The sequence below is a fragment of the Bufo bufo genome, chromosome 11, assembly GCF_905171765.1.
Source record: "Bufo bufo chromosome 11, aBufBuf1.1, whole genome shotgun sequence".
Lineage (NCBI taxonomy): Eukaryota > Metazoa > Chordata > Amphibia > Anura > Bufonidae > Bufo > Bufo bufo.
The window spans coordinates 11,018,996-11,043,395 of NC_053399.1; the positions used below are offsets into that span (position 1 = coordinate 11,018,996).

Genomic DNA, 24,400 nt, shown 5'->3' on the forward strand with positions numbered 1-24,400 from the left:
TAACGGAAGCACAGAACGGAACCCTACGGAAGCACTACGGAGTGCTTCAGTGGGGTTTCATCCCGTACCTCCGTTCTGCAAAAAGATAGAACATGTCCTATCTTTTTGCGGAACAACCATATCACGGACCCATTCAAGTGAATGGGTCCGTGACCCGCTGCGGCTGCCCCACGGACTGTGCTCGTGCATTGCGGCCAGCATTTTGCGGGCCGCAGCATGACCACAGGGCGCACACGCCCGTGTGAAAGAGGCCTTAAGGTGATCCCTGTGACAGGCTGTCACTGCAAAGAGAGGCCAGCAGGGGCGTGCTCCGCTAAGATCCTTGATGTGTGAGCGTGACCCCTGCTGGTTGTAATGTTGGCAGTCTGTCTGTGAATTAAACCCTTCCTGCCCTGACTGTGTCAGGAAAGGGTTAATTCACTTATTTTTTTCTTAAAGAAAAAAAAATAAATTTTAAATAATAAAAAAATAAAAAGCTATAGCTATTAGGTTTAGCAATAGTATAGCGGACTTTGAGTGTGTAAAATATACAAACGTACACACGTTTTTCCCTTTTTCTATTATTAAAAAAAACAGGTATTTGTTTTAGTTGTTTAGTAGATCTCTTTTTTGTGTGTGTAAAACATATAAAAAAGCACACTTTTTTTCATTTATAGATTTTATTTGTTTTTTAAAAGCTAACATTAAAAAAATGTTCAAATTTCCCCAAGATGAATTCTTTAGGGCAGGGATGGCCAACCTGCGGCTCTCCAGCTGTTGCAAAACTACAATTCCCAGCATGCCGAGACTACCTACAGGTATCAGCCTACAGCAAGGCATGGTGGGAGTTGTAGTTTTACAACAGCTGGAGAGCCTCAGGTTGGCCACGCCTGGTTTATGGGATCAACATAAAAAAGTCACTTTGAAGGAGTTTCTAATGTGTTGGTGCTGTGCAGCCTCTGGCAGTACGGGGCCATAGAACCAGCGATAGAAGAATAATACCGTCAGAATGCAGTCCTCTGAAGTCCTGCGATGAGCTGAGCCAGTAGATAAATTACACAAGAAGCGGCTGATTTCAGGGCGCAAATATATGGGGATTGTTTTTCAAAATGTTTTCTCTTGAAATCTTTTGTAACAGAAGAAATAATTTTTTTCATAATTTTCAGTTTTTCTTCAATACAGATATATTTTAATATTACATCTGCCATAGAATGCAGACTTACCAATGTTTAGGTCGGCAAAAATAGGGACATTGAAAAAACCCCGCCCCTGGGAACGCCCAACTCCGCCCAGAAACAATAATTTATGGGCGGGGTTATCGTTAGCCCTGTCCATTTTCGGCTGGGGAAAGCCCAAATTGGGGACAGTCAGCACGTATGTCTAAAGGTCTAATATCAAATTCATGTCGTTTTGCTCAGAAATGAGTCATTTCAGTGACTGCGGAAAAAAGTTGGCCTGGTAAGGAAGGGGGGGGGGGGTAAACACCCTGGTAATGAAGGGGTTAAAGGGAGTGTGTCAGCAGGACATTCCCTGGTACGGCAGGCACTGCGCCTTCTAGGACTATCTCAGCTGAATGTAATGATAGCTTTCACTTCGACTTGTGGCATCATTCTGGAGAAAGGGGACTTTTAATCCTAATGCAAAATGAGCAGTAAGTGCACCGAGGGCGGGCCAAAGCCACTCTGTGCACCCTAGCAACCCCTCCCTCTTCTAGGTTCCTGCCTAGTCATGGCCTTATAAATGGCCAATAAATTCTTCAGCTGCAGCACTACATCTGCCAGCATGCAGCCGCTGTGACAATGCACATTGCATTGTGGGATTTGTGAGCAGCTAAACAGTCCATTGTGTCAGGTCAATGCATTACAAGGCCCAGATTTGGTTCCGGGGCAATGACTTCCGGAAATGATTCTCTGTTCCATTATAATTTACCCCCTGGCACATAACCCTCAACCAAAATGGACGTTTTGGCAATCCAAGAGGCCATCCTAAACCACGCCCCCACCTAAGCGTCTCATAGCGCTACGACGTTACCATAAAGCGTTCCCGAGACGCTGCGTGGGCTTCTCCGTCCTGTGCTGTGATTGGTCAGACGCTTCCCGATCTTGGCCTTGGATTGGTTGTTCGCGCTCTGCGCTGTGATTGGATAAGATGTTTCACGTAGCGCACGCTCTGACTGGCTGAGGGGGCGCACGTACGTTCTCAGTGATTGAATGGAGCGTCGCTGGGGCCGTGTGATTGGACGAGCCGGGCGGCTGCGCGCTGATGGTTTGTGAAGAGCTGTCTTCCAGCTGCAGTGTGGCAGGTGATCACCGGGTGAGGAGACGACATGTTCCGAAGGAAGCTGCAAGCGCTGGACTACCACAACCCCGCCGGCTTCAACTGTAAAGGTGAGGTGGCGGCGGCGGCATCTTCCCGCCGAGGGTTCAGTCATCGTGGCTTCTGTCAGGGGTCGTATGGCCTTAGTCACACTGGTGCCTCTTCCCGTGCGGTTTCTCCTGTGCGGTCCTTATACATTTAATTTCTCTTTCCTTGTTTGTCAGTCTCTGGTGAAGCTGTGTTTGATACCAAATCTAGTTCAATGATGGCCGCCCCCTGGGTGGTCACCCAGCTTTCTCGGGCTCCTAATGGCAAATGTGCCTGTTTGTGCCCTTGTGAGGCTCACAATATCCCTGCAATTACTGCATTGGGCGTTGGGAAAGCTGGGTGAGGACCCTTGACAGGGCGTCATTGTAACTGGGGCCCCAAGCAATAAGTAACTAAGAAGTAATTGTCTAATATAACAAGTTTCTATTGTGCAGAATTGTCTTGTTTTTCAGAACGCAGCCTGCAGTGTAAAGGATGGAGGTTTTCATTCTGGTTGCCACGGTTATGCCCAGGAAGACGTCCATACATTTCCTTGCAGCTAATGATTGATACATGAGGAGACATGAGATTGCGCTCTATTTAATCCAGTGTCATGGCTGCCGCTCTAAAGGGAACCTGCCACCCTTAGTTCTATTGCAGCCTCACAGACCTGGGGGTTTTTCCCTTTTTTTAAGAAGCTGTCCAGCGCCCCCCAAAAAAAACTTTCCGGAGAGGTTTTTGGCGGTGCATCGTTCTCTAAGGAAGCGGCCACATGCGCTGAACGTACACCATAAGCTCGAGGGTTACCGAGAATGTAACCATGGCAACCAGAAGGGATCCCGTCATTCTTTACACTGCAGCGCTAACGGCTGTTGGTCCTCCTTGTGGGGGCATTTAAAAAAATATATATATATTTTATTATTGCATTGTTGATCATTTTGAGCTAGAAGTCACTTTTATTATTAAAAATGTTGAGTCCTTTTCTCTGTACGGCCTTCAGATTCTCTGGTAGCAGGCTCTTTCTAACAGAGCGGCTCAATATTTTTAATAAAGACCAATTGAAAGCTGATTTTTAGCCCAAAATGAGTAAAATGTCATCCTGAAAACATTTTTTTTAAGTTGTCGTCCGATCCCACCCCCCCCCCCCCCCCCCCCCCCCCCCCAATTCCTAGTATAAAATAATGATATAGTCTCTGAGATTTGTGTACAGTGAAAAAAATTAGCCACTGGCGTCTTCTGAGCATCTCTGCCCCGGGCCGCGCTCGTCTGTCTCCAGAGCGCCCTTAGAAGTGGCTGCACTTGTGATTGATGAGGGTCCCAGCGGTAGGACCCCCACCAATCTAATTGTGATCTCCTATCCTGTGGATGGAGGTAACTTCAGGTAACCGGAGTCCTCCTTTAATGTAAGGCGTCTTTCACACATCTATGTCTATTACAAGATGGTCAGTGGTTCATCCGTGAAGGATCCGTGTTTGGTCCGTTTTTTTTGCTCCCCACAGACACAGCTAGGCTGAAAATTAATTTCCAGAGTGTCTCCTATAAATGGTCCGTGAAAAATCACTGACAGAAACACTGAGTGCCATCCGTGTTGTCAGTGGTTTTTCACAGACCCATAGACTTGAGTGGTCATGTTTCGTCCACATTGCCCCCCCCCCCCCTAAATAGTTCATGCCCCACTGATGCAGAGGTCGCACTACATTTTTGGAAGAGTAAGGCCTCATACGCACAGCCGTGTCCGTTTTGCGGTCTGCGTTGCATCAGTTGTTTTTTACTTGGGGGTCCATCGACTTTATTTAGCATGTTCTGTCTTTTTGTAGAACCGACACACGGACGATCCGCCTGCTTTCCGTGTCTGTGTGTCCCTTCCGCAAAGAGGTAGAACATGCAATATGCGGACGGCTGACTCGTTGACGTCGATGGAAGAAGATATAGAACTAGCTGACGGCCTCAATGAAAACTTCTGTTCAGTTTTTACAATGGAAAATAAAGGAGAAGGACCTCAGTTAGGAAGGAAGACTAAGGAATCTTCTGATGCAGGTGTCTCTACAGAGGAAGAGGTTCTAAGTCACAGGGGCCTGATGGGATACACCCCAAGCCAGGGCTTGACAAATCCAAGTCGCCATGGCGACAGTATCACTTTAAGTTTAGAGTAGACGCGGCGTCATGCAGGAGTCCGCGTCTACTATGCCCGCCCCAGACTACAGTGAAGAGGACCGCTACTGGCTCAGGCTGTCCTCGTCGTACCGCTCGGGCTACTCATTGCTGCGGCGCATCTCCTTCTCTTCAGAACTGTGACTCTGCGACTGCAGGACGAGGTGAGCTGCTTGGGAGATGTCAGATGGAGACGGGGAGGTGCCGGAGAGGGACGGAGCAGGTAGGAGCCCAGTGGCGTAGGCATCTACGCCACTGAGGACCCAGGCCGCCGTCTGAGGATTAAGAAAATAAATAAATTAATGTGCAGAGTAGCGGTACGATAGGGGGTGCCCCCCCCCCCCTTATCATTGGTGGCAGCGGCAGTTCCGATCGGAGTCCCAGCAGTGTAATGCTGGGGCGCCGATCGGTTACCATGGCAGCCAGGATGCTACAGAAGCCCTGTCTGCCATGGCCAGTTACTCTGCAGCAATATACCTACCTACATGCGCTGTGGCCGCCCGGCGCTCCTTCTTGTAACTCGTCACAGGTCTGTGCGGCCCATTATAACTATACTATACTATAAGCATAAGCAATGCGCTGCACAGACCTGTGAGTTACAAGAAGGAGCGTCAGGCGGCCACAGCGCATGTAGGTAGGTATATTGCTGCAGAGTAACTGGCCATGGCAGACAGAGCTTCTGTAGCATCCTGGCTGCCATGGTAACCGATCGGCGCCCCAGCATTACACTGCTGGGACTCCAATCGGAACTGCTGCTGCCACCAATGATGGGGGAGGGAGAGGGTGCACTGCCCACCAATGATTTTAATACCGGGGGAGGGGGGCGCACTGCCCACCAATGATTTTAATACCGGGGGAGGGGGGGCTCCTAACTTTTTTAGCTAGCTTCTAGATTCCAAGGAAATTTTATCAAGCCCTGCCCAAAGCTATTAAAAGATCTCAGCGGTGAACTAGCAAAACCATTAACAGATTTATTTAACCAATCACTGGTAACAGGAGTCGTCCCAGAAGATTGGAAATTAGCAAATGTTGTGCCCATTCACAAAAAAGGTAGTAGGGAGGAATCGGGCAACTATAGGCCAGTAAGCCTGACATCAATAGTGGGGAAATGAATGGAAACCATACTTAAAGAGGACCTTTCACTAGATTAAAAAATCTAGACTAAGTATACAGACATGTAGAGCGGCGCCCAGGGATCCCCCTGCACTTACTATTATCCCCGGGCGCCGCTCCGTTCTCCCGGTATCTTCATATGTTCGGCTCCACTCAGGCTATGAGCTGAGCGCTGTGATTGGCCAGCGCTACAGCCTGGGAGAAGGAGACTGCGGCAGGTTCCCCTGGGTGGAGCCGAACATATGAAGATACCGGAGGCTATAACCGGAGAACGGAGCGGCGCCCGGGGATAACAGTAAGTGCAGGGAGATCCTTGGGCGCCGCTCTACATGTCTGTATACTTAGTTTAGATTTTTTAATCTAGTGAAAGGTCCTCTTTAAGGAGAGGATTGTGGAACATCTAAAATCCCATGGATTGAAAGATGAAGAACAGCATGGGTTTACTTCAGGGAGATCATGTCAAACTAATCTTATAGATTTTTTGGATTGGGTGACTAAAATAATAGATGGCGGAGGTGCAGTAGACATCGCTTATCTAGACTTTAGTAAGGCTTTTGATACTGTCCCACATAGAAGACTTATCAATAAAGTGCAGTCATTGAGCATGGACTCCCATATTGTTGAATGGATTAGGCAGTGGCTGAGGGACAGACAACAGAGGGTTGTAGTCAATGGAGGATATTCAGACCATGGTCTTGTTACCAGTGGGGTACCTCAAAGATCTGTTCTGGGACCCATATTGTTTAATATCTTTATCAGCGAAATTGCAGAAGGCCTCAATGGTAAGGTGTCTTTTTGCTGATGACACAAAGGTTTGTAACAGGGTTGATGTTCCTGGAGGGATACACCAAATGGAAAAGGATTTAGGAAAACTAGAGGAATGGTCAAAAATCTGGCAACTAAAATGTAATGTTGATAAGTGCAAGATAATGCACCAGGGGCGTAAAAACCCAAGAGCAGAATATACAATCAGTGATACAGTCCTAACCTCAGTATCTGAGGAAAGGGATTTAGGGGTCATTATTTCAGAAGACTTAAAGGTAGGCAGACCATGTCATAGAGCAGCAGGAGACGCTAGCAGAATGCTGGGGTGTATAGGGAGAGGCATTACCAGTAGAAAGAGGGAGGCGCTCATGCCGCTCTACAGAGCACTAGTGAGACCTCATCTGGAGTATTGTGCTCAGTACTGGAGACCATATCTCCAGAAGGATATTGATACTTTGGAGAGAGTTCAGAGAAGAGCTACTAAACTGGTCCATGGATTGCAGGATAAAACTTACCAGGAAAGATTAAAGGACCTTAACATGTATAGCTGGGAAGAAAGACGAGACAGAGGGGATATGAGAGAAACTGCTAAATACATAAAGGGAATCAACAAGGTAAAAGAGGAGAGAAGATTTAAAGGGAGTCTGTCACCACATTTGGGCATATTAGACTGATCAAATAGCGTTATATGTGCTACCCAGAACTTAAAAACGGTACCTTTGTTGTATCTAACGGAGTTTTTCTTTTAGCCGAAAATGAACTTTTAAGATTATGTAAATGCGCCCTCTCAAGTGCCCATGGCGGCGTCTCAATCCTCCGAGCCCCAGGCAGCACCTCCTCAACGGCTCATAATCCCGCCCTCCATGTGCCTCTGCCCGCCCGTTTACTCCCCTCCTCTGTCCTTTTTCCACTGCGGCTGAGCAGTCAAATTGGTAGCGGGCGCATGCGCAGTAGGTATTGCGATGCCCTGCCAGGAGCGGGCATCGCATTGCGCATGCGCCCGCCACAAATTTGACCGCACAGCCGCAGTGGAAAAATGACACCTCATGGCCTCATCTCGGGGTATATCATCCGGTTTGCTCACAAATATCGATATATTCAGGTAGGTACAAGTCATCTGCTGTCCACAGGATAGGGGAATAACTATCAGATTGGTGGGGGTCCTACCGCTGGGACCCTCACAGTGATGAAGGACCCCATGGAGCCCCCACTAAAATGGATGGAGCAGCTGGTTGGAAAAGCGCGCCCCTGCTCTATTCGTTTCTATAAGAACATTGAAGATCGCCAAGCGCTAAACTAAGCCCCATGCAAATGTATGGAGTGGCTGCGTTTTTACGACCATGGTGGCTCCACAGGGTCCTACTCTTGTGATTGGTGGGGGTCCCAGCAGTAGGACCACCACTGATCCAATAGTTATCCCCTATCTTGCAGATGGGGGATAACTTGTTATAACCAGAATACCCCTTTAAGTTACTGGGGGAAAAAATCTGAATCTGTGATTACAGGAAAATAACGAACCGATTATACATAGGTGACCAACAAGAAAATCCTGTAGTACCAGGTGTAGCCACAAGATGGCGGTGTGGAGCTTTGTGACTTTGGTTGACAGCTGCCAGTGGTTGACGTCTTGTCTGGAGTTATCACTTGTCTTCTGCCGCCCTCTTGACGTCCGGGTGGAGGTTTACACGGTGCTGGATTTAGGTGAATGCTCGGCTGGGATCTCTTGTGTAAGGGCAGTCTCACACGCGCGTGTTCAGTCCATAAAATAAGCTCCCCTGTGACCGCAGTATTTCCCGGACTGAACACTGCCCTTATAACACCAGCCCATGGCGTTGTGAGTACATTTGGTCCCATACACTGCTCCAGTCTCGCCCGTGTGGTCAGTAAGCACATTTCCGTACAGATGGCGTTGACTTGATTTGTGTATTTTCCCTCTTTCGCAGATGAAACGGAATTCCGAAACTTCATTGTTTGGTTAGAAGATCAGAAAATCCGACACTACAAGATCGAAGAACGAGGAAATCTAAGGAATATACACAGCAGCGAATGGCCAAAACAGTACGAGAAGGTGAGTCATGTGACCCCGCCTGACATCAGCTGACCTGTACGTTATAACATATGATGGCGGGAGTCTTCTTTAACCCCTTGGCACAAACCGTGCATGTACAGTGTTGGGACCGGAGCTGAGCCGCACCATCAGCCACGGATCTCCGCTGTGTATTACAGGTGGCACCCTGCTGCAATGCCCGGGATCGGTGATCGCTCTGAACCTGACCATTTAACCCCACGTCATCAGAGTGATTAATTATAGGGTGGAAGCTCCTTCTGTCCTCCTATGAGACCCTCCATAATGATGACTGATTTTCATGGCAGCCTAAGAGGCTTTCCTTAGGCCTCAGCACCTGCCGAACACAAGGCCTCATAGGTTCTGACCACATCATGTCTCGCGCCCTAGTTGGAGATATGTGTCGGGGGACCCCCAATGATTACACATGACAGAAGTTTGAGATGGATTCCATTATATAGGGTGCAGTGGGCACCAGTGGTGGTACTGGCAGACCCGCCACCTCCCGCTCTAGGACGCTTAGCCTTACACAGTATCGAGATGCGGTAGGAGGATTGTTGTTTTGCTCCTGGGACTATAAAGGGTCTTGTTAATGGGCAATGATCGCACTCTGGGGGGGTCATCTGTCGGGGGGCGGTGAGAAAGTAGAGCTCAGTAGTAATGGAAAAGGCCGGCACTTCGCAAAGATGTAAATCAAAGGAATGATTTATTGGTCACATATTACAGTGGCATAGTGACGCGTATTCACCGCTATTCCAAAAGGTAGTGCCGCCCTGCTTCTCACCAGAAAGTGGGGCTCTGATCATGGGGAAGCTGCAGTGTAGAGATGAGTGGATTGAGCTTCAGGTCCTAGATCTGAAGTTGATTTCTGTTTGAATGCTGTACAGAGATCCGTCTCCGTACAGCATTCAAATGTATGGGCACCGACGAGGCGATATTCGTTGTCATCGACATCCCGCAATAACTTCAGGATTTGATTTTTAAACTTTTAAAACCATTTTAAAACATGGATCCAAAGTTAGCGTCAGTACCGAGGGAACCAGCTGCTCCCGAAGCCGACTTTGGATCCATGTTTTAAAATGGTTTTAAAGTTTTTAAAAATCAAATTCTGAAGTTATTGCGGGACGTCTGAGATGATGAATTTCACCTCGCCAAAGCACAAACGTTTTAATGCTGTATAGAGACGGATTTCTGCGCAGCATTAAAACAAAGTAACTTAGGATCTAGGCTCCGAAGCTCGATTCACTCAACTCGATTCACTCCGTATATGAAGAGTGACATCCGACCCCATAGAGCAGGGATCAGCAACCTTCGCTACTCAAGCTGCTGTGAAACTACAACTCCCAGTATGCAAAACTGCTCGGCTGGTCTTCTAACTCCCATAGAAGTGAATGAAGCATTCTGAGAGCTGTAGTTTCTGAACAGCTGGAGTGCCGGAGGTTGCTGATCCATGCCATAGACCAGGCATGGCCAACCTGAGACTCTCCAGCTGTTACAAAACTACAACTCCCAGCATGCTCAGACTGCCTACAGCTATCAGCCTGCAGCAGGGCATTGTGGGAGTTGTAGTTTTACAACAGCTGGAGGACCGCAGGTTGAGCATGCCTGCCATAGACTATTGGGGCATCAGCACCCCCCTATAGAGTATGGCATCCGTTAAAAAAAATATATCCTTTTTTTTTATTATTATTATTTTTTTCTTTTTCCCTTGAGCTGAGCTTTTGCTTGTACACAACAGCCAATCGGAACACGTTGAGTTGCAGTACAAAGTATGGGGGACTGACTGAGCTGCAACCAGCACTTTTGATGACCTAGGAAGTGGATTTCTGGCTTCAGTGGGACTGGGAAAGCCAATACTAGAGCACATAGCAGGAAGTGGTCTCCCATAGGTGGGGGTCTTAGGGTTATTAGGCGCCCCCATGTGGATCAGGTTTCTTATAACTCACTGTAATTTTCTTTCCAGTATTTGAAGGACGTCACGTGTCCCTTTAAAGTAGAGGAGCGTCAGGAAGCGATAGACTGGCTGCTGGGCCTGGCCGTACGTCTGGAGTATGGAGACAACGGTGAGTGACCTCATCAGACATGTACGGCATCATCCAGGATCAGTACAGGATAAGTAATGTATGTACACAGTGACTGCACCAGCAGAATAGTGAGTGCAGCTCTGGAGTTTAAATCGGGATGCAATTCAGTCATATTTGTGCTCGGGTCGTGTGTGTCCATCACATGACCGGAGCAGATCATTATTCTTCGGTAGTAAACAATGAAAGTTCCTATTGAATGTCAGCAAGCAGAGCTTTTAGAAATCATGAGAAGTTGCTTTGTATGACTTTCCATGGTCCGAGGAGTAACATTTATTTGCTGATACCAAAATATCTCTTTGTAAACTTATCGATCCCTGTGCTGAATCCTGAGTGCGGTTTGGCGTGGTGCGGCCTCTTTATATCATGGTAACCCTAGTTGTCATTTGTCTTTGTAGCTGCTAAATACCAGGACGCACAGCCGGTCACCTCCGGAGGTCAGAAGCCTGCAGAGCCGCTGATAAACCTGGACGGTAAGTCACACACCGCGTTTCACAGGAGGTTTCCTGCATATAGCGCATTCAGCTTCCTCCCTGGTATCATAAGTCGGCTGAGCCAGAAACGGGAGCGTTCATCTGGTTTGTTTCCAGTGTTTGACTTGTTTGTTTCTTCCCTTTATAGTGAATAATCCGGATTTCAAAGCTGGCGTCATGGCCTTAGCAAACCTTCTACAGATCCAGAGGCACGATGACTACCTGGTGATGCTGAAGGTGAGTTCAGTCTTATTGTGGTTAATAACGGTGTGCCCCCGCCGTGTCCTGTCTGTATCGCCCTGTGTAGTTACATGTTTTGTGTGAGATAACATACATGGCATTTATCATGTAGAAAACCATATTTTGCACAAGACCCACTCTTTTCCCCTAAAAGTGTGTAGGGGGGAGGGGATGACAGGGAGTCTTATAAAGTGACTGCTAATGAGCACTTTCATTATGGAAGTGCTCCTTAGTCTGCAGGAGGCATAGTGAGTGTAGTGCGGCTGTGCTTGATGCTCCCTGGTCTTCTTCCAGGCCCCGTGCAGCATCAGGACTTGATGCCATGGATCATCAGGTGACAGTGCAGCTCCGGGCCCGGAAGAGCGTGCCGTCTAGAGCAGGCATGCTCAACTTGCGGCCCTCCAGCTGTTGCAAAACTACAACTCCCAGCATGCCCGAACAGCCTACAGCTATCATCCTATAGCACGGCATTGTGGGAGTTGTAGTTTTACAACAGCTGGAGGGCCGCAGGTTGAGCATGTCTGGTCTAGAGAATTGGGGGTCTGATCTGAGGTCTAATATAGATTGTGGGGGGGGGGGGGTCTGATTGGTGAAGACTGATCGGTGGTCTTATGAAGATTGGGGGTCCAAACTAATTATTTTTCTCCTGCATCTTAAGTGAAAAATATGGTAAATACCACTTGCTAATGTGTTGTGATTCTCCATATTACTTCCTTTGCAGGCTTGATTCATTTCCCATCACATTATACATGGCTCATTTCCATTGTTACGACCACCCTGCAATCCAGCAGCGGTGGTCGTGATTACACACTGTAGGAAAAAGTGCCGGCTTCTTTGGTGAGCAGCAGCTCTTGTCGCAGTGACCTCGTATCTGTGCTGCAGCGGTGGCTGTAAACCCTGGAAATGACTTTTTTTTTTTTAATGTGATGGAAAAATGAATCCCGCTAGCAAATGGTCCTATATGGATAATAACAAAACATTAGTAACTCCTGTGTGTTAACCTTATCTACAAGATAAATGCCATTTGCTGAAGTGAGACGACCTCTTTAAGTACTTCTAATAGATCTATAAGCCTGAGCATATAAATAAAAATGTTCTCATTCACTATCAGCAAGCAGAGCTCTTGAATAGTGAGGAACTAAAACAGAAAAGGGGGGATTTATTAGGACAGATGTTCTTTACACCAGCTTTATACTAAAGATTGCTGGAGTACTATGCAGACATTTTTTTTAGAAGCCCATCTTTGGCCGTCGGCAGAAATCGACCCCTACACCCGCTATGAGCAGCGTGACTTAGAAGCTCCTATGGGGCTCCTCCGAGTCTCTAGTCCTAAATCTGCCTTTTTACTGCTCTGGGATTGTCATGGACCTTCTGCCAACCTCTGAAGCTACAGGAAGGGAACGTCCATAATATCGGTCTGAGAAATGATGGCTCATTGATTGTTTCTCCTCTTCAGGCCATAAGGATTCTTGTCCAAGAGCGATTATCTACAGAAGCCGTAGCTAAATCCAACAGCGCTAAAGAGGTGAGTTTTCTTACGGACCTGCAGCCTGGGCTCATACAGGAAAGCTGGAGCTCGCTCACCTTTGTCACAAACTGCAGATCTGAATGTCTGGTTTGTGAAGCATCTTCCTCTTATCAAGGATTCATTTGAATGCCGCAGAGCTGCAATACAAGATACCGCCCATAGACAAGGGTGGCGCTCTTTCTGTAAAATGATCTAGACTTTTTCAAATCCACAACTGCCCTTTGAAGGGGTTGTGTGAGATTTTAAAGGGAATCTGTCACCAGTGACCTCCCTATCCAGCTGTCTGCATAGACGCATAGCTGTGGTTCACCTGACTAAAATGCAGTTTTTCTTTGGTTGATCTGAGGCTCCTTTCCCGAGCTATGATACTTTTTCCTTCATATACAAATTGGGCCTTTGGTGCAATGAGGGTGTCACCATTGCTCTTGTTGCACCCAATCTCCATTCCTTTCTGTGGCCAGCCCCTCCCCCGCTGCTTTGACACACGGCCAGGCAGTTGCAAAGCAGTAAAGGGCTGGCTAAAGAAATGTGTGGAGCTTGGGTGCAACAAGAGTGACGGTGACGCCCTCATTGCACCAAAGGCCTAATTTGCATATTAAGCAAACCTATATCTCGGGAACGGAGCCTCAAATCAACAAAAGAAGAACAGTGTTTTAATCAGGTGAATCACAGCTATGTGTCTATGCAAACAGCTGGATAGGGAGGTCACTGGTGACAGATTCTCCTTTTAAAGGGCATCTGTCAGCAGTTTTATACCTATGACACCGGCTGACCTGTTGCATGTGCGCTCGGCAGCTGAAGGCATCAGTGTTGGTCCCATGTTCATATGTGTCCGCATTGCTGAGAAAAATGTTTTTATATATGCAAATGAGCCTCTAGGAGCGTTGCTGTTACATCTAGAGGCTCTGCTCTCTCTGCAACTGCTGCACCCTCTACACTTTGACAGGGCCAGGTGTGATCACGTTTACACTGCCTGGTCCTGTCAATATGCTGACAGATGCACTTTAAAAAACACGTCTGCTTTCTTCAGAAACAGCGCCACTCTTGTACATGGTTGTGTCTAGTATTGCAGCTCTGTCCCAGTTAAGGGCATCAGATGAGCTTCAATACTAAACAGCCTATGAACCACAGTTGTGCCGATTGAGAATGGGAAAAACACGGCTTTCTATCACAAACAATACCTTTTTAAACCATTTCAGATTTTTTATTTTTATTTTTTAATCTAAATTCTCAAAAAGCTGACCCTTCACGTATAAGGAGGCATCTGTTTTCTACACATTTGCGTTTTCCATATGGCCTGATTCCTATGAAATGGAGCGCTTTTTGTCAGGTCTGCCCCCCTTCCCTCAGTCTCCTGGGTTTCTGCAGCTCTTCTGATTGCTTCTCCACCTGCTCAGTTCCCTGCAGTGAACTCCTGCTCCTTACATCAGGTGCAGTTTCCATTTCCATCCTGTGAACGGATGTAAGTTTACTATTGACAGTGCAGCTGTGCACAAGTAGTCGCATGTACTTGGTTAAACACTAGGAGGCGCCTGACGAGCCTCTATCCAGACTGATGGGCCTGCAGGTGGTGAGACGATACGGCCTGCACTGAGAGTTCAGCATCTGATCATGAAATATCTTCTTTCTGTATTTGAAGGGTCTTCCGGTGGCGCTGGATAAACACACACTTGGATTCGACACTGGAGGTGAGTCTCCCCTAGTAATGCGTTACCGTCCAGTCGCGCTGTTGTCTTTTTCTAGTTTCTAATCCACATGTTTTTTTTGTTTTTTTTTTTATAATTCTGCACGGTCTGTCTTCCCTGGTGGCTCTCTGAATGTGTATGAATTGGCATGGTACAACACCACCATGCAGCGTTATAAGAGCATGCACTATTAGGAGCACAGGACGTGTTTCCTGATTCTGCCTGTGTAAGGGAAGAAGGATGCTGCGTACTGCAGGGATTGTTCTTCATTTTGAAGGCAACCATGAAACCGTTAAAGGGTCAGTGATTGAGCCAAAACCAGGAGTGGAGGCTACACGGATAAGGGAAAGATCTGCACCTGTTCTGTGTTTAGACCCACACTTGTATTTGGCTCACAATCACTGACGGAAAATCACTGACCGAACATGGACCATGTGAATAAGGCCTTTATACTGATGACCTATGCTCTGGATAGGTCATCAGTATCTGATCAGTGAGGGTCGGACACCCATGACCCCCGCCGATCAGCTGCTTGAGAGGGCACCAGCGCTCTCAGTAGCGCCGCAGCCTTCTCTCTGCTCACCAAGCACAGCGTGGTACATTGTATAGCGGCTGTGCTTGGTATCACATCTCGGCTCATTCACTTCAATGGGGATGGGCTGCACCTGGGCCATGTGACCAATGAACATGATGTCATTCGCCCTAGGTGGGGGTCTGACACCCCCTCCGATCAGCTGTTTGAGCAGGCACCAGTGCTCCAGTGATGGCTAACCTCTGCCACTCCGGCTGTGGTAAAACTATGACTCGCAAGATGTACACTTGCTTGGCTGTTCTCAGAACTCCGTAGAAATGAATGGAGCAGGCTGGAGTGCCGGAGGTTAGCCATCACTGGCTTAGGCTAAGCTGCGAGAATGCTGGAGCACTGGTGCCTTCTCAAACAGCTGATCGGAAGGGGTTCCAGGTGTCTGACCCCCCCCCACCTATTAACTACAGATGACCTATCCCGAGGATGGGTCATCAGTATAAAAGTCTTGGAAAACCCCTTTCAGTGTAAGGCCTCATTCAGATGTATGTAATCTGGCGCATTTCACTGTCCGTGTTACAGCTGCAAATCCCGTCCCAACTTCAGCTCTCATGATCCAGACCTACAGCATCATAGATTCCTAGGTTATTAGGCTCGCAGAATTTGCAGCTAAAATGCACCCACATTATGGCCGTGTGAATGAAGCCCAAGGGTATTCACACATGTGGGTTTAAATATTGCAAATCCTGCACACATTTATTACAAGATCCGCAGCAGAAAGCTGAGGCTTCACTTGGATTTCTGGCATGTATGTGCGGATTTAAGTTTCCTTTCTTTGTAGATTCCTCAGAAATATGTAGCATGTACCCCAATCACACGCATGGTATGTAAAGTGTCAAAGTCCCAATCCATCATGTGTGACATTAGCCTGAAGGTTTGGGTGGTATGTTCACAACATGCCTGCTATCAAATAATATATGGTATGGGGGTATAATGTGCCACGAAAGGGTTAACAGGCTATTCTACTTATATGAAGTTATCCCCCATCCACAGGATAAGGGATACTATTAGATTGGTGCGGGTCCTACTGCTGGGAACCCCACCGATCATGAGAACAAGGGACCCCATACCCAATGGAGCACCCTGAAATGAACGGTGCGGTGCTCCAGAGGGTATGGAGTCCCCCTTCTCGTGACTGGGGACCCCCACCAATCTAATAGTTATCCCCTATTTTGTGGATAGAGCATAATCACATAACTGGATCCTAATCACCTCTTTAAAGGTGAGAAAATTTGGAACCATAACATTTAGATTTCTAAAAGGCTGAAACGTTACAGCTTTCCCAGTGTTCTGCACTTTCCTTCTTGAACCGAGAATCCTTACAATGTCCTCTAAACATTTCCTTGTCTGTCACTTAGACGCCGTTCTGAACGACGCTGCCCGAATCCTGCGATTACTTCATGTTGAAGAACTCCGAGAACTTCAGACCAAGATTAACGAGGCCATTGTAGCTGTTCAGGCGATCATTGCAGATCCCAAGACAGACCACAGACTGGGAAAAGTGGGGAGATGAGGACAGGCATTGACTTGTGTGCCCCTTCCAAACCTGCAGTCAGTCACCCAGCATGCAGCGTGCACTCATGTATAGTACCACAAGGTAAAATAAAACCCTTCCGAGTAGCTCCTGTTTATGCCGGTTTATTGACAGGCCGCACGTGGAGTCCGTGCAGTGACAAATTACAGAGCTGTAGGCACTCCATACCACACAAGACTCTATGGGCATGCAGATTTATAGCAGTGGCCTATTATGGCTCTGTGCAGTTATTTTCCTGAGCCTTCTGTTCAGTTTCCACTAGGGCACAGTTGGGGACATTTTAGTAATGTTCTAGTGTCGCATAGAGATCAGCCATTGATAAAGTGAGAACTGTGCTCGTCTTCACTCAGGGCAGTGCAATTCTCCATCGATGAAGCATACGGGAGCTCACAGCCTCTTCATTTTAGCTGTTGCTGGTGATCTGACATTGCTATGATTAGAGGTACATTTTAATAAAGGGGTTGCTTTTTGCCAGCAGCTCCACCCTTGTCCATAAGTTGTCTACTACTCGCACCTCAGCTCCATTGACGTGAAAGGTGCTGAGCTGCAATAACAGACACAACCTATGGACAAGCGCGGTGCTGTTTTTAGAATAAAACCGACGTCTTTTTCTCGTGAATGACATTGGGGGACACAGCAGCATGGGTATATGCCCAGCTGCCACTAGGAAGAAAAAGTGTCGGCTCCACCCAGGTGGGCTATAGCCTCTGCACAGGCACTAGTCCTAGACAACCTTGTGAAAAAGTGATACATTGCACATTTTACTTAACCATTGTTATTTGGGGCTATCTTCCCAAGGGATCTCTTAGCATAGAAGTAATTTTATTATTATTTTTTTCACCATCTGATAATCCACAACTGCCAATAATCTGAAAACTGTCAGCTCCTGCCCTCCTTGTTATCTTAAAGGGCTTCTCCAGGAATTATGAAAATACTTAATTACTTCATGATAAATATATTCCAAAATACCTTACATTAGTTATAATGGCTTGTTTTGGCTAGGGAGTAATAATTAGGAAAAACTAAATGGCCGCCGTCCTATTAGTGCACACAAAACCTGTCCTAATCACACAGGACAAGTTACTTCACCACACTGAGGTAAAGAGCTGCCTCATCCTCCTCTCTGCTCTGCTTGTCAGGGGTTATGATCCTGAACACAGTTTACAGTGGTCATCAGCTGAATCTCTGTAGGAATGGAGTTCATGAGCAGCAGCACTTGTATGCAGCCTCCATTACCACAGTCTGTCCGTCTGTACTTCATGTCTCCTCATGAACTCTATTCCTACAGATCTTCAGCTGAAGATCTTCTCATCTGTATTCAGGAGCATAATCCCTGACAAGTAGGAGAGGAGGATGAGGCAGCTCTATACCTCAGTGTTGTTAAGTAACTTGTCCTCCTGTGTGATTAGGACAGGCTTTGTGTGCACTAATAGGACAGCAGCCATTTTGTTTCCCCTGATTGCTCCCTAGACAAAACAAGCCATTTTTACTAACGAAAGGTATTTGAGAATATATTTATAATAAAGTAATATTTATGTATTTTCATTTTCTTAATTCCCGGAGAACCCCTTAAGTGACGGATCCACTCATTTCCAGGCTCCTCTTCTGCCATCCAAGATGGCGGCATTGCTTCTCAGTCTATCTGATGCATCCTGTGCACTTGGTGGCCCGACGCCTCCTACTGCCCTTGGATTGGTCAGCACTGCTCACGTGAACATTGCTGGCCAATCCCAAGAGCAGAGTTAGACAAGTAGAAAGTGGTTTGGGCTAAAGATGCGCACAGTGTGTACCAGGCCGAGAATCTTTGATAACCGAAGAGGAGTCGGGGAATTGTTGGATCTGCAACCACCGGTCACTTGAAATGGCCTTGGTTTACAACAATGCACACGGCTGCAGGTTTACAAACAGAAAATCTGCAAGGAATTCTGTGCATTTCCGCATCAAAACCCACTTTACTTGATGCGGTTTTGCTGCAGATCTCAGCCTTGCATGGAAGGGTGAAATGTGCACCAAAAAAAATATTGCTCAAACAGTTGACATATTTAAAAATCTGCTCGGAAGAAAAAAAAGTATACATGAGATTTGTGTAATCTCATACACTTTCCTGGTACTGTATTAGGACTCATGCACACATGATCCGTTTTGCAGCCAATAGACTTCTATTATGACGGAATGCCTCTAAAAGCATTCTGTCATACAACTGTGTTATGGTCCGTGGTAACGGAATCCATAACGCAATTCACCTTTACCCAACAAACGAAGTGTGAACGAATGTCAAAATATGAAATTCGCTCATCTCTACTAGTAACATGAAGACCTCCAGTTTATAAAGAAAAGGGTTTTATTGGAATTCTCTGAAGTGTTTCATTGCACAGACGGACTTCAGCGGATCACGTGGGTGTATAGTTATTCTATAGCTTGTTGTTTGGTATAGGTATGACACAGCCATATACAGTTAGCTATTTCACAGTAGACATTTTGTTTTTTTAATATGAATTAAACTAAATATTAAGGAAAGATATAAAAAAAAATAACTTTTAAAAAAATCGGCACCATTAAAATCTCGAGTTAAAGTAAACGCAGAACAGTTCAGATGAAACTCTGGCCTGAGACGACGCCTCTCCGCGGCTAAACAGGTTACTGGACGCATCGCACTCCTTTTTACAGGTACAAAAATACAGTAGTAAAAACTGAGGTAAAAAAAACTTTACACTTTTTTTAGATTAATTTTTTTTTTTTTCTTGTACGGAAATCTGTGCTGGTTGCCATATATGATTGAGTTGTTCCTTCCGCTTTGTGATCCTTATTAACGGAGCCAGAGCAGAAGATTCCTCAATGGCGGCTTCTTTTGGTCGTTGTATTCTGGGTTATCACTTCCTGCCTGCAATGTAAAATGATCAGAAATGAGCATATGGCATTCTGAGGAATATTTAGGAACCAAAAACAAGGTATTGAGGGTCTCCAGACATGGAGCATGGATGGCTCACGACGACCCCCTGTTATGGCGTCCAGAGGCTCCACCAGGGCACATGGAAAGCAGTTTAAAGGTACAGGATTAAGATGTTTGTCGTGCTGCTAACTCGTAGCTGAGCGAGTGGCGTTGACGCGTGTACGGTTTGTGGATGTGTTAACTTGCATGTCATGTTCACTGTCCGTAGTTAAAATTTAGCAATGTAACATTGTGATCTTGAAGGGGTTGTCCAGGATTTTTATATTAATGGCCTATCCTCAGGACTAGTGTTGAGCGAATTGAGCTTTGGATCATTGAACGAACCTACTTCAGATCCAAAGCTTCATTTTAATGCTATCCGGAGACCTTTGGCCGAACAGCATTAAAATGTATTGCCTCTGTCAAGTCGCACAAGACTTTGATGAATGAATTTTATATTCATTTCTGCATCTTTAAAAACATTTCAAATTTGGAATCCGAAGTCGGGGGCTGCTACCTCTGTACCGAACCAGGCTTTAGATTCAGGAAAGCATTAACACAAAATGTTTGAACGAACCGACTTCAGATCTATGACCTGAAGCGTGATTCACTCAGGTCTGTGCAGGACCCCCACTGATCAGCTGTTCCCGAGTAGCGGTGTAGTGGATGGAGCTTGGTACTTTTGGCACCAGAGCTACTCAGGAACATCTGATGTGCAGGTTGTCAGACCCACCACCTGTCAGATATTTATGGCCTATTATGAGGATATGCCATCTGTACAAAAACCTGGAAATCCCTGTAAATGTCTAAAGTTGCTGTGTAGCCATGAAGTCGGCATGACACCCCCAATGAGAATTGGTTTGTTGCTGGATAAGGTGGGCTCTGTGCACACAGCAGTGATGGGGAGAGCAGGGAAATCGAATCCCATGTCGCACTACTAGGGGTGCATTCACATGTGGCAGCCATTCCTGTGACCTGTCCAGCTGAATGGAGCTTACTAAAACAACCCCATTTAGATGTATGGATGGTCAGTCACCGCTGCCTGGGCTCTGTCACCAGGGGGGTGTAGGAGAACAGATGACAGAAAGCATCTGTTAGGAAAATGCTGCACATATATTTAAAGGGGTTGTTTAGAAAAGCATGGCTGCCTGTGGACTTGTCTGATATTACAGCTCAGCCACACTCCCTTCAATGGATCTGAGCTATAATGCTGCACACAACCCACGGCTCTGGTCAGTTTCACACTAGATGAGATCCGGCAGTGAATCTAGCCCAAGCGTGGACCATGTCTTCTCATCCTGTGCAGCGCCTTTAAATGGTTGCGTTCACATTTTCTTTCTATATGTCTAGATATAGTTTTCTTTTTTCCAATGTGCAGCATGTTCCAACATATCCGTACAGGTATTATTTTTTAGCCCATAGAAGTTGGATTTCAAAATGAATGTTCTGTATTTGTCGTTCCCCCCCCCCCCCCCAAATCAGTTCAGGAGAAATACAGCGAAAAAGTGAATCCCCTTAAAATTGTGAATTCACATGTGACTGTTTTGTTGCATGGAATGGATTTTCAGACAATTCTGCATCTGAATGGCTGAATGGGGTTGTTTCTACAAACACTATTTAAATGAATGGGACAACTTCAATTTTTTGTAATAACTCTGCTGCATGTGAATTCTACCTAAAAGGTACTTGCACAGGGGAGCCGCTAAACAGGCAGAAGATCCGCACTAATTTAGTTTTTGGTGCAGGTTTGCTGCAGATCTCGCCCTTCCATTAACCCCTTAGTGACCAAGCCTGTTTGGGCCTTTATGACCAAGCGTTTTTCTTCTTTTTTTTTATGGTCTCGTTCCAAGAGCTATAACTTTTTATTTTTTCATCTATATAGCTTTATGAGGGCTTGTTTGTTACGGGACAAGTTGTAGTTTTTAATGGCGCCATTTTGGGGTAGACACAACTTTCTGATTAACTTTTATTAACTCTTTCTGGGAGGGAGATGGGGAAAAATAGCAATACTACCACTGCGTTTTTACATTATACATTTTTTGGCGTTCATTTTTCGGTACAAATAACATAATATCTTTATTCTCTGGGTCAGTACGATTACAGTGATACTAAATACTTATAATTTTGTTTACGTTTTACTACTTTTTTTGCAATAAAACACCTTTTATTTACCCCAAAAAATGATTTTGCATTGCCACGTCACAAGACCCTTTTTTTTTTTTTTTTATATATGGAATTGTGTGAGGGCTTGATTTTTGAAAGACGACTTGTATTTTTCATTGGTATGATTTTGGAGTAAATGCCACTTTTTGATCGCTTGTTATTACATTTTTTTTCGGTGGAAACTAAGAATAAATTCGAAATTCTGTCTTTTTTATTTTTTACAGCGTTCACTATAGGGGATAATTTATGTAGTCCCGGTCGTTACGGACGCGGCAATACCAAACATATGGGGGATATTTTCTTTTTGCAATTTTTTTTCATTGAAAAGCGTATTTTCAATGAAAAAAGAGCATTTTTTTTTATTTAATAAATGTGTATTTTTTTTCTATTTCTTAATAGTCCCACAAGGGGACTATAATATACAGTATTTTGATTGCTTTTAAAATGTAATGCATTATCTCCTATAATGCATTGCATTTCAATAGCAATGCTATTCAAACATTGACCAGCAGGCTGCGCCAGAGAGGCACAGCCTGCTGGAGATAACTGAAGACAGGCTTGGGGCCCTGATCGGAAGCAAGGTAAGCTTCCCAACACCACGCGATCGCATTTTCGGGGTGCTGATGGGAGACCGCTCCCTCTGTCACCACTTTACATGCAGCTGGCGCCATTGCGCCCGGCATGTAAAGGGTTAAACAGCCTGGATCGGCACTCCTGCCGGTCGGGGCTGTTAGAGCAGGGACCCGGCTCTCATGTGAGAGCCAGGTCCGTGCTCCCCGCTGCACGGGGGAGCCGTGCAGCGCTTAAACTGGGCCGCCGTAAAAACGCGGCGGCCCAGCCTAAGGCCTCTTAGTGACCGCCGTAAAAACACGCATGGGTGGTCACTAAGGGGTTAAAAGGACAAAATCCACACCAAAAACAGAAAACATAATTGACATGTTGCAGGTCAATTTCCGTATGGAAGACAGAAGTGTACATGAGATTCGTCTGATCTGATACTTTGCGGATTGTGTGCGGTTTTTCTGTGTGGCTTCTTGAGTAGAAAAATTGCAGCGTAATCCAGTAGCAGGAATGTGTGCAGGTGGCCTAAAGGCGGGTTCTGCTTACGGATTGCTGAAATGTCGCTGCCCATTCATTCCCCTTTCCTTACATAATCATCACTTTATCACCCATCACGTGGATCTGTGTTATATAGGCACTCACCAGAAGGACAATAGGGGTAGATGGCGGTTATTCCGTACAAATGTGATCGCTGCTCCGGGAGGTATTCCTCTGCGATCTGACCACTATCTTTATTTACAGATATAACGCCGTCCCTGTAGGCAGACGAGAAGATTCAGAAATGTTACATGAAGGTCTGTAAAACCCAGCAATGTAATGGGGTACTCATATTTTACATGAGGCACATGGCGGCTTTGTCTCTTCATGGCGCTGTACGTGTTTAGATCAGATAAAACGGCCTCTATAATAAAGGGGTAATGGGTGCAACGTCCTCACCTTCTCCAATCTGAGTGGTAGAAATGATTGGCATAGGCCACGACACTGAAGGGATAGTTGAGATTACTCTGTACCACTCGTCTTCCGCTTCCATTGGACAATACACACTCCAGTTTTTTGGTTCCTATTACGAAAAGAAAATTGTACATGATGAATGCATGAAAAGGAAATCCATCTTGAAATTCCCCCCTTTTTTTTGTATTTAAAAGGGGTTATTTAACCCCTGAAATGCTGCACCATATACCTTGGCCCCTGGTAGGGTAAGCATATTGTGTATGGGGGGCATTTCAGGAATCGGATAACCTCTTTAACCCACTGATTAAAAAAAAAAAAAAAAGCTGATGCGCACCTACAACACTGGGGGTCTAGTAAGGTGAGACCACCATATTACAAAGGCGGCAGCAGCAGGCATGGCATGAATCTAACCACAGCCTCAGGCACACAATAAGTCACAGCAGAGATACTGACCGAAGAAGATGCCCGGGGTTATTCTCTGAACCTGTGCTACACTGGTAGGTTGTGCCTGAGCACATGGTTCAATTCCTGTCACATGTGTGTACACTATTGCCCACCATTAGACGTGGCTGAGGGTGGTCCCTCCTTATAGACCCCCTGTGTCATAGGTCTGCATATGCCCTTATCTATTGCTGTATACCTGCATCTGCCCAACAGATCTGCTTGGAGAATGGATCAAAGGTCAGTCCATTCGGTAATCCGATGTTGTCATTCACCAGAATCCTTCTGTTTGAGCCATCGATATAAGAGGTTTCAATCTTTGGGGCTTCTCTGTTCCAGTCTGTCCAGTAGAGGTTCCTGCAGGGGGCGACACAGAACACATCATCCATCCACTCAAACAGATGAAATCCCTGAATTATGCAGAGAACGGCGCGTTAAGGCAGAGGGGTAACATGCAGCAAAAACTTTGATGGGCATTTGCTGCAGATTTCACCCTTTTGCATTGCAAAGGCCATCTGTCAGCAGATTTGTCCCTATGACACCGGCTGACCTGTTACATGTGCAGCTGAAGGCATCTGTGTTGGTCCCATGTTCATATGTGGCCACATTGCTGAGAAAAATGATGTTTTATTATATGCAAATGAGCCTCTAGGAGCAACGGGGGCGTTACAGTTACACCTAGAGGCTCTACTCTCTCTGCAACTGTCACGGCAGGCACTGTAAACATCACATCTGGTGCAGTCAATCAAAGTGCAGAGCCTCAAGGTGTAACAGCAATGCCTCTGTAACTCCTAGAGGCTCATAGACTAAAACTT

General features: G+C 46.1%; 2 protein-coding genes across 2 annotated transcripts in view; one reads left to right on the top strand and one right to left on the bottom strand.

Moving 5' to 3' along the window:
* Positions 1-2,212: 2,212 nt before the first annotated feature.
* On the top strand, positions 2,213-16,624 carry RTRAF (RNA transcription, translation and transport factor). Its single transcript, XM_040412212.1, has 8 exons — positions 2,213-2,366; positions 8,295-8,419; positions 10,380-10,479; positions 10,896-10,970; positions 11,119-11,207; positions 12,667-12,735; positions 14,378-14,426; positions 16,365-16,624. Exons 1-8 carry the CDS (start codon positions 2,306-2,308, stop codon positions 16,517-16,519), a joined length of 723 nt encoding a protein of 240 aa, XP_040268146.1. The 5' UTR covers positions 2,213-2,305; the 3' UTR covers positions 16,520-16,624.
* Positions 16,625-18,863: 2,239 nt separating this feature from the next.
* Positions 18,864-24,400, bottom strand: part of NID2 (nidogen 2) — a 44,561-nt gene continuing 39,024 nt past the window's right edge. The window contains 4 exon segments of the mRNA XM_040412214.1: positions 18,864-19,421; positions 22,836-22,948; positions 23,130-23,253; positions 23,785-23,942. Coding sequence (XP_040268148.1) covers positions 19,411-19,421; positions 22,836-22,948; positions 23,130-23,253; positions 23,785-23,942 — 406 coding nt within the window. The 3' untranslated portion in view covers positions 18,864-19,410.